This window comes from Setaria italica, chromosome V (assembly GCF_000263155.2).
Source record: "Setaria italica strain Yugu1 chromosome V, Setaria_italica_v2.0, whole genome shotgun sequence".
NCBI lineage: Eukaryota > Viridiplantae > Streptophyta > Magnoliopsida > Poales > Poaceae > Setaria > Setaria italica.
Window position 1 is genome coordinate 16979118 of NC_028454.1, and position 10697 is coordinate 16989814.

At 50.2% G+C, this 10697-nt stretch overlaps 1 protein-coding gene and 1 long non-coding RNA gene across 2 annotated transcripts; one reads left to right on the forward strand and one right to left on the reverse strand.

The window, feature by feature from the left end:
* Nucleotides 1-5670: 5670 nt before the first annotated feature.
* On the reverse strand, nucleotides 5671-7109 carry LOC101763942 (12-oxophytodienoate reductase 1). The gene is made up of 3 exons (XM_004968701.2): nucleotides 6685-7109; nucleotides 6430-6573; nucleotides 5671-6328 (listed from the first exon to the last, which is right to left on the reverse strand). Exons 1-3 carry the CDS (start codon nucleotides 7022-7024, stop codon nucleotides 5730-5732), a joined length of 1083 nt encoding a protein of 360 aa, XP_004968758.1. The 5' UTR covers nucleotides 7025-7109; the 3' UTR covers nucleotides 5671-5729.
* Nucleotides 7110-8911: 1802 nt separating this feature from the next.
* Nucleotides 8912-10414, forward strand: LOC111257283. The gene is made up of 2 exons (XR_002677709.1): nucleotides 8912-9844; nucleotides 10028-10414. It is a non-coding gene; the product is annotated as an uncharacterized LOC111257283 (long non-coding RNA).
* The last annotated feature ends 283 nt before the right edge of the window (nucleotides 10415-10697 follow it).

The following is a 10697-nucleotide window of genomic DNA, read 5'->3' on the forward strand; positions in this document are numbered from 1 at the left end:
TGCTGCTGCTGTGTGTGTGTGTTTTGGTGCCCTGCCCCGTTATTTATACAGATGCATGCCCTGCCGCAAGAGCAGGAGGATTTGTACTTGTCTTTTGCGGTTCCGTTCGTTGATCGTATAACGAGGGCATGAGGTTCGGTTCATCGAATTGTTGATTCACGTGCGTCCTGTACCGAAGAAAATTGGGGATGGGCGTATCCCGTACGCAAACGCATCTGTTGCATACCGAGCCGAGGTGATGTTTTCCGTGAGGAGGAGTTAGGAGCTCGTGAGACCCTCGGCAGACACGATCCGTCGGATGGAGTCGAGTTCCATTTGCATACCGGACGCACCCACATTTCTTCCGTCCGGTACAGCAGCCAGCCCAGATGAATTCCAACGATGTTCACAAGGGCCAACCGGCCAGTAGGTATCCCGCGGCAGACACCAGCTGTGATCCATCAGAGTTCAGTCTCGTAAGTGCACCAACCGGCCTGGATGTCTCACATGGTCCCGTTCCAAGCACGCAAACGTACAACAGAATGAAAGCTGCCGGGAGAAACCCCTGCCGTCGACAAAGCGGAGAGAGAAAATGGATTTACCGTCTCTAGCGATTGTAGCGTCAGAATTCACGGCGCCGGCGCAAACCTGGAGATGACCATCGGAGCACAATTGGGAAGGAGAAAGTAGGCCTTCTGGTTGACCATTGCTTGACTTCCTTCAGTTTTGCAACGAACTTGTACAAAGCGGACCATTTTTTCCTTATCATTCGGATTAGTAGTTAGTGGTGGCCTTTTAAAGGAATCGAGTTAAAAGTGTATTGCCGCTGACCATGGCTCCGTGTTGTATAGCTGCTACAATCATACGTAGATGAGTTCTGGATCGTCGCTGCTTCGTGCCAAACCGGAGGGTCGAAGTGAGCCACAAATAAAGACCACAAGGTTGCAGCCTACCAAGCTTGCAATATCAGTTCAGTCCTTATTGAACTAAGAGCAAGAGATCAGCATCTTGCTCCCTGTTTCACTTTAGGCCTAATCTAGCACTAATTACCCTTTAAGCTTGTGCTAATTAGTTTGGATGATCACTTTATCACGTTTGGTAGTATGGATGCATTCTTGATATGTCTTGCACTCCAATGAACTTGAGTAAGCCAACAGAAAATGAGATTGACAAAATCACACAAGTGGCTCTCTATCGATAATCATGTTATTATTTCCTACCACTGAAAGAATAACGCTTTAAAAATGTGAGCACCTGTGCTAAGTATAGATCTGATTGGCTAGGTGGATGGTTCCACTACAAACAACCTTATAGTTTATTATCCATGAGTTGTAGTCATATTTTTTTTATAGATAATGATGCAATAAAAAACAGAGTGCAAGAACCTCCAGTAACATCTTTTTTTTTTTGCACAAATTTACATATATAATCTAAGACATAGAATGGCTAAAGAACTAAGCATTGGTAGCCTAGAACACTTAGAGTTGTGTAGATGCACTTAAACTGTCATTCAAGTGGTATTCTTGTAAAAATATATTGAACAAATTACTAGTTAAGTTTTTTTTCAGATGCCCCCTTTTTTCTGAATCTTGCAAAAGACTTACAATGTGTTCGGTTTTGGGACGAAATAGAATAGGTTGGCTCCATCCCACTTTTTTAGGTTGGGTCCAACCCATCTTGTGTTTAATTGAGAGGATGGATCCAACACATCTCATGTTTGGTTGGAAGGGTTGATTGGATGCCACTTTAACACCATTTGCAACTGTTGTAAGTGGGTCCCACATGTCATCCTCTGAATTTTTTCCACCCTTATCTTCTCCTTCACGCGACAGCATCCTCCAGACCTCCACCATGCGCCCCGGTGGCCTCTCCCCGGCCGGTCGCCACCTCTCTCGCTGACCGCTCCTGTAACATCCGTAAAAAAATCACCAACTTAAATCACCCGCTAAAATTTATTTTCAAAATATTTTACCGTTGAGCTCCCGAAAATCCCATCTTCCCGGCGATTTCGCCGTCCTGGCACCCAAAGCCGACAACCATCATTTTTATCCTCTCCACAAATTTCGCCGCGTGCCGGTCGACAAACTGCCGCGCGTGCTCTGACCATTTTCCGCGATCACCACCGACTCTCCCTTTCTTTTTCCTCCTTTTCCCTATCCCTTTTCCTCTTTTCCTTTTTTCCTTTCTGCTTCTTCCTTTCTTTCTTCTTCCTTCCTTCTCCTTTCTTCTTCCTGGTTGTGCCTGCTGCCTGGTGTGCACCGTCGGCCCCCTCCCCTGGCGCCTGCACGCCCAGGCCTCTCACCTGCAGCGCCTAGTGTCGGCCCGCCCCCTCCTGCGCGCCTCGCCATCCCGGTGCTCGACCCCTGCTCGAACCCCCCCCCCGCTCCCTGGCGCACACTAGCACCAGCCCCGTCGCCGCGCCCGGGGCTCAACCCCTGCGTGCCCCGTCCCCCACCACACAGCGCCACACCGCACACCGGCTCCCCCGTCGACGGCCCCTCCTGCGCCAAGACGCCGCCCAGCACCTGCTCCGGCCCCCACCACCGCCGAGCCTCGCTCCTTCCCTTCCTCGGGCTATAAAAGGAGGCCGACGCTCAGAGCCTTGCCACCTCCGCGCCATCGCCCTCCCGCGCCACCAGAGCTGCCTCCTTCGCGCCAAATCACTGCCGCCACTGCCAAAACCACCACCGACGCCCCCTTTCCTGCCGCCGCACGCCCACGGTAAGGGTCCAAATGGGATCCCCTCACCCTCCTCCACCTTTCCCGCCACTCGGCTCGCCGCCGGGGAGGCCTGGCCGGCCGGCCGCCGCCGTGGAAACCCCTTCCCCCCATCTCCCTGTGTCCATGCGCCAGGGAAGAAGAAGATAAAATCTCCCAATTTCGACCTAACCCCCAGCTCTTCTCTATTCGCAAAAGAACCCTCTCACCTCTCTCAAACTCTTTTCACAGATCAACCCTTCCACCTTCCAAAAGTATTTACAAACAAGTGCCTGGTTCATCGCAAACAAGCCCTAAGCCCTGTTTTAACCCCTAAACACATAGTTCTCTCATCATTTCATGCGCCAAATTTCCTCCAATTAATCCCAAATTTGATCACATCATCCTATACTATATTCCCACCGAATCATCTACAAATCCCATGAAAATACTCATTCCTCCTATTTTTCGTTTGCTTTCTCTATTCGAGCTCAACGGGTAAAATCTTATTTTTCTTTTATTTATTGTGCGCCCGATTGTGTGTGCCATAGATCGTGAAGTACCCGAGGAGGAGCCTGAGGAGGAGTTTGACCATGAGCCCGAGCTCGAGGACCATCACCGCGAGTAAGAACTCCCGGCCAACTACGAGGACGGCAAGTCCAATTTCACCCTTTGATGCATATTTATCCTAATTTTTCAAACACAACCTATTGGTCTGTTTTACAAAATTGCATATTGTTTTACTACGGATATCCACCCCTTGATTGCTATGAACATTGCTTGATTGTCGTATAATTATCTCTAAATATGGTTTGCTCTATTTGGATGGTAATTACCGCTAGAATGCTTAGGATCTTGCTACTCAATTCAATCATGACTACAATGGTTTATTTAAATAATAAATGTGGGAGTGTTTTCAAATGAGAAAAATGGGTTTTCGGGAAATAAAGGAAAGAGATGCTTAGATGAGATGGATGGGTATTTCTTGTGTGAAATGCCAATAAGTTGCGCTCGTACCTTTGTGGTTGAGCAAGGTTGGGAGATATCCATCTTGTCACAGTTAAGGACCGAGTTGATGTGCCATCTTGCCTAACCCAACTATCGTGCAACCACTTGACCGTTGTGTGGGCGGCGGCTTAGCATAAATCCCACTAGCTGGTCTGTTAGCCATCAGGAGAGCTGGTGAGCAACGGGAGACCATGGAGAGGGACTACAAACTGTGTGAACTTAGATCCCGGTTAAGATCTTGTTGGTAGGTCGTTAACCCCTTGGTTGCTTCCGTGTTAGCTAGTCAGTCTTAGCTAAGGTGGGTAATGGCTTTGTTAGGATTTGCACCGACACTAAGGTGATCGTGCTGCGGTACCCTACTTGTGGGTAAAGTGTACAACCTTTGCAGAGTTAAAATCTATCCGGGTAGCCGTGTCCATGGCATTGGACGAGTTACGGTTTGGACACATAACTAGTGTTTGGGTGATGGATGGTTTTCATGGTGTGAGTTGGATTTTGAAAGTGTCCGACAGTTGTGCTGTGAGCTACTATGGACGGGGAGTCCGGTAGCATGAAAACTTGGATCCTTTGTGTAGGATCAACCCCATCTAATGATTTGGTTACTAAAGAAAATATTTTATGAAAACCCTTTTGAAAATGAACCCTTGCATGTGTTGAAAAATCTAGCTTTATGGCAAATAAACCCGAGCCTTATTCTTGATATATCCTGTGCATATTCTTGATTGTATCCCCCTTCATGGATGGGGTTAGACTTGTTGAGTATTTTTGTACTCACCCTTATTTTGTTGCTCCAGAGGAAGACCTGGACTTCGTCGCCGAGGATTTCGAGTAGAAGGTCACTTCCGCACCCAACGCTGCCTGTGGTGTTGGCCTTTGCAGAATGCTTCCGCTGTCGATTAGTTCCGATTGCAGCCCATAGTCTGACTGGACTGCAACTTGGATCTGTATCATTGTTGGTTTGTTTTTCCTTGGGGTGTGGCTTGCCCGCCCACTCCTTCGGGAGTTGTACGGTTTTTGAACCATCTGTTGAATAAATGTGTTATCAACCTCCTGGGACTGGTATTTGTATCACATTTAGTCTCTGCTGATGTGGGGACGCTTCAGCTCCCTTTCTCCCCGACCGGCTGCCGCCTCTCTCCCCGGTCACTCCCACTCTTCGGGCACACCCCGGCCGGCTGCTGCCTCTCTCCCCGGACACGCCCTCTCTCCCTGCGACACCACCCCCTGCTGGCCTTCTTTCTCTCCCCACTAGCCTCCGGGCCATCCTCCCTTCCTCTCCCGCCAGTTCCTTCGAACAGGGCCACCCCCGACGCCAGCCCGCGATGGCCTCCCCCGGCGCTAGCCTACCAGCGGCGCCTCCCCGCGACGGCCTCCCATGCCCACGCCCGGCGGCGGAGCTCAAGCTCGCCCCGGCTGGCCGCCTTTGCCTCTCCCCGTGCGCCGCAACCCAGTTGCAGTTCGACCTAGATGCATTTTCAACCAAATGCCGGTTAATATGGGTCGAAACCGTTACAATCCAATTCGACCTCCAAACCCAACACACCCTTACATATGCAAAGACGTATATTACCTAGCAGTTCTTCTCTTTATTTATAGCATGGGAGATTTAGGTGTAAATGTATGATAAAGTAGCCAGCACTTCACACTAATTTACAGAGAGAACTTGTTCTCAATCTCTAATTGTTGGGACCAAGAGGTCATCGTGGCAAGCAATCTCCTCTAGGGGCCTATGCATGGTTGCGCAATTGGGCACAAACAAATTTTGGCAAGACAATATAGACTTTAAAAAAAACAAACCGCATGAGAGATGCCCACTCTACGCAAAAAATAATGTAGAGGGACAAATTAAAAGTACGCACGGCGTCTAGCGTTATCACAGCACATTAAAAAATGTTGCAAGACGCGTACGAGGTGCTTAGCCCCTGTTGCCACACAAGAGGATGCCTCCCCTTTTATCTTGAAGAAGACTTGCTGTGATGAGGGCTCTTTGAGACAACACAAACTTTTAATATTGCTTAACCGTCGTCATTAGTACAAGGTATCATCTAGAATTGATCGAGAAAGGGGTAATCAGTGTATCCCACAACCGCATCGGAGGTGTAGAAGGTGCTCCTGTCATACTTGTTCAGCCCGGCGTTCGTCGCGAACCGTGCCGGGAGGTCCGGATTGGCGAGAAACAGCCGCCCGTATGCAAACAGATCGCTGTATCCCTCGGCAATGGCGGCGTTGCCTTCCTCCCGATCATACCCTCCGCTAACAATGAACGTTCCATGGAATGCTCTCCTGAACGGCATCAGCATGTGCGGGAAGGTCAGCTTGCCGTCGTCCGGGTTCACGCGCATCCGCGGCTCGACCATGTGGCAGTAGAGCACGCCGAGCGGGTTCAGCGTGTGGCCGATGACACGGAGGGCGAGCACCTTCGGATCGGAGTCGCTGCAGTCCATGTAGTCCGCGAACGGGGAGAGGCGGATGCCCAAGTGATATGCACCCACCTCGTCGGCCACAGCAGCGACCACCTCCGAGGTGAAGCGGCACCGGTTCTCCAGGCTGCCCCCGTAGACATCGTCCCGGTCGTTGACGCTGTCCTTCATGAATTGATCGAAGAGGTAGCCGTGCGCCGCGTGGATCTCCACACCGTCAAAGCCTTTTATTCAAAAGAACACCGATCAAGTGTTCTCACTTACAATGAGCCAGGCCACATTTTGTGGAGGTTCACAGTGCGAGCATCACGTTGAGGTTAATCACCTGCTTTGATCGCGTTTCTAGCAGCGATCCTGAAGTCGTTGACGATGTCTGGTATCTCCCCTGTTTCCAACCTCCGAGGGACCGGGTATATGTCGGCGCTCTTGTCCGTGCTCGAGATCGGTGCTTGCCCATTCGGTTGCCACTCTGTCCAAAACCAAATTGCGCATGTTAACACACTACTGCTACCTTTCTCCTACCTGCACTCAACGGAACATGGTAGTAGAAAATAGAAATCGATCATTCGGCACAGCGTACCTAGCAAAGAGGCCCGGCCGGCATGCCAAATCTGCGCGAAGAAGACGGCGCCCTTGGCGTGCACGGCGTCGACGACGGGCTTCCAGGCCTCCACCTGCTCGTCAGTCCACAGCCCCGGCACGTCAGGGCTCCCGCGCGCGGTCTCCGACACGGCGCATGCCTCGGAGATGAGGAGGCCGCCCGGCGTCGCCCGCTGGGCGTAGTAGAGCGACATATGCGCCGGCTGCGGCACGTTCCCGTACGCCCGGCACCTCGTCAGCGGCGCCAGCACGACCCTGTGCGCCAGGTTGAACTCGCCCATCTTGTATGGTGTCAGGAGCGGAGGAGGAGCCGATTCCATCTCCTTCTCGCTACGGAATTTTCACCTTGAGGATATACAGTGATCGAGGGCTGATGCTGCTCGATCAGCAGCTGCACCGTTATTTGTACAGATGTGCTGCCGTAATAGCAGGCGGATTTGTGCTTTGCCTTGTTGCGGTTCCGCTCGTGGATTGCATACCATAGGTTCCATCCATCGAATTGTCGCTTCACGTGCCACTGTGCCAGATGCGCCGGAGCCGGCTCGATGAATAGGACATGGCTGTCCAAAAGCACCAACCACCAGGTGTTGTCCATCAGAATTCAGACCCGTCGTACGTGCACCAACTGGGCTTGATGTGTGCCTCACATGCGGCCATCCCTAGCACGCAAATGGTCCCGTCCCTTGCACGCAAAGGGGCACATGGGAGCCGCCGGCCGGGAGCTAGAAACACTGCCGTGGCCTTGTTTAGTTTCCAATTTGGGAGTGGCAAAATTGGCATTTTGCCATAAATGCGCAACTGTAGCATTTCATTTGTATTTGTGAATTATTGTCCAAACATTGACTAATTAGGCTCAAAAGATTCGTCTCGTAAAGTACAACAAAACTGTGCAATTAGTTTTTGATTTCATCTACATTTAATACTCCATGCATGTATCGCAAGTTTGATGTGATGGGAAATCTTCTTTTTGCATAGTGTCAAAGTTGCGATTTTGGAGGGAAGTAAACAAGGGCAGAGAATGAAGATGGCTTTGGTACCGTCTCTAGCAATTGTGGCGGCAAATTTCGTGGCAGACCTGAAGATGACCATCACAGCAGCCGAGAATCGAGAAGGAATAAGCAGGTCCTCAGGGTTTACCAGAGATTGACTTCCTCTAGTCTTTCAAGAAACTTGTACGAAGCCGGCCAACCTTTTTGTTTCTGGTATGGGATTAGTAGTTTGCAGTTGCCTCTTCCCCTAACCAATCGGAGGGTGAGGAGAGGTTAGAGCAACTTCAACATATCCCCATTCCCCTTTTCAACCATAAAGAGATTGGAGAGTACAAAAACCCCTTCAACAGATTCCTTTTCCATTCCTCTTTCCCATTTCTTTTATCCCCTTTATCTCCCTATCTCTCCCATTTCTAGAGGGGAAATCACCCCACCCCCTTTCCTCCTCCTCTCCAACCACGCGATCCACTGCCTACAAGATTTCTTGACCACACGATCCGTCTCTTATCTTCCCTGTCTTTCCTCTCCTTCCCCCGCCACCTCCGACTTCGAGTCGCTAGCCATCCCGATTTGCTCTACCTCCAAGTCACCACCGCCATCAACCGACACCCCCTCCCGCCTAGAGTTGTCGCCACTGGCCCGCCCTCAACCGACCATCCTAGCCCCACCCCACCCCACCCCCAAGAAAAAAACTCGAGCTACCCTGCCTCCGAATCGCCGCCAATCATCCGGGCCCCTGCATGCTCGAGCTCCCACCCCACTGTCCCTCGCCCGAGCCACCCCCTTCTCGCGCGCCACCTGCATGCATGGATGGAGGGGCCAAGCACCGGCGCCCTACCATCGTGGCCCTTCCGCATGCGCGAGCGAGGCCAAACGCTCGCCGGCGAGCCCAACCCGCGCCTCCTTGCGGGCCAGCCGCCACTCGTCGGCGTGCCCTGCCGTAGCCGCCGTGGCGCGCCACGTGCTGGCCCTGCCCAGGCTGTCGGCCGCACACTTCTCGTGCCCAGCAAGAAGAGAAAGGAAGAAAGGATAAAGATAAGAAGGAAAAAAAGACAAATTAATCATGTCATTGACATGTAGGTCCCATGTGTAAGAAAAGTTGGAAAGGAAAAAGGGGATTTGTTGCAACAACTCTCCCCAATATTGTGAAAGGGAATTCCCCTTATATATGGAGATAAGAGCAACTCCAAAAGAACCTTGTTTAGGGAGAAAAAAAAAGAAAAAGAGAACTCCAACAGCTCCCCGTAACTTCCCCAAACTATTCGCGATGCCAAAACAAAGTCCGTCACCGCGCGTATTTGCAGGATTTTCCCCCTCCCCCAATCGGTCTTCCCGCATGCAAGAGAGAGTCTTCCGGTGGCGGGGCGCACACACACCCCAGCCATTGCGTGCACACCAAGAAGAATGCCCATGACAGCACCAAGAAGGTTCTGCTGAACGGGGGAAGCGTCCTCCCTGCCCACGGCGCCTTCCTTCTCCCGATCCCAATGGTGTGGCCTCCCTCACCCCCACCTTATCTATCATCATTGTCTCCCTCACCCCCGCCTTCACTCTCCGCCACGGCAGCACTGTCAAACTTGCTGGTTGCTAAGGCACACCGCTGGTTCTAATTTCTTTTCCTCTTTCCTGATTTGTGCTTGCTTGTGTGCCGCTGGTTGTGCTACAATCTGTGCTTCCTCTTTTGGATCCGTTCTACTGTGTGGAGAGGAGCTTGTGATTTGAATCTTGTGTAAATCAGAGTAGCAGAGATTGAGTTTTTGACAAATAGAATGGATATTGGCTTCTTGTTCTTGGTCTGCTAGGCTCTGAACTTTTCAGTCTCCTGCCTCTATGTTTCTAGTGCTGGCGACTACTCTTGGATTGCCTTTTTCAGTTCTGATTGCAGATTGCCTTTTTCAGTGCTAGATCGAAGTCTATCCTTGCCTGATATGCTACAGCTGCAACTTGAAAATTCATTTCTCTCTAATTTGATTACCTGCTGCTTGTGCTAGTCTTTGTTTTTTAATTCATGCCATTCAGCGACACCGGTCAACAAGGCTTTGAGCATCAGTTTTAATTCATGCCATTCAGCGACACCGGTCAACAAAGCTTTGAGCATCAGGTTTCAGGTGTCATTGAGCATCAGGTTTCAGGTGTCATTTTCAAGTTACAGTAAGCAATCATTGCCTTGGTTAATTAACTACTTGTTTTGGCAATTGTAGTTGAGATGAATCATTCTTTTGCTCTCTAATGAGCTAGTCAGTTCACACACAAGCTACCAGTTTGTCCCTGATTTGCATTGCAGCTAGTTGCTTATTTATCTAAATGAACAGATAGCTTTTCACTGCATGTCAGGTAAACTGAATACATGAGCCAACAATTGTGCGTGCATTTGCATGTGTTGCAACTGCAAGTCTTCAGCTGAGCACTTCTATTGGTGTTTTGATGGAAGTTTATCAGTGCATGTACAAGCCACCAGTGATGTGCAAATGGCTCGTGATCACGAGGGGGAGGTGCATGCGTGAGGGGCATGTGGTCAGCCCAACTAATGGGCTCAATTATGATGATGTGGTTTGTTTTAAATATTGAGGGCTAGTTATTAGCGATCTGCTGTGGGTTGATATGTTTTTAAGGAAAAAATTTTTTAGAAGAACCCCCAATACATAGTTTTGGGAAAGAACTAGGTACTATTGGAGTTGCTCAAGGAGGAAGGAAGAAATCAATCTGTTGGAGTTGCTCTTACGGGTGTGCTCACACCTCCTTTGTGCTCTGGTAGTTCAGTCCGTACGGTTCGACTACAATTTGAGCATAAGGGTCTGTGTCGTATAGCTTATACATCTTCAACCTAGTAACAACCTAGCATATACACATGTAACAGGCCCATAACTAATGGCCTACAAACCATATGCAACGGGTCTTCACTCCTTCCATCCGCATGTGTCTTTTCCTTGAACAAAGTAGATCTAGACGCAATAGAGGATAGGACAACAGTAGGAGCATATGAATCTAGTTGCAGAGACTCTTC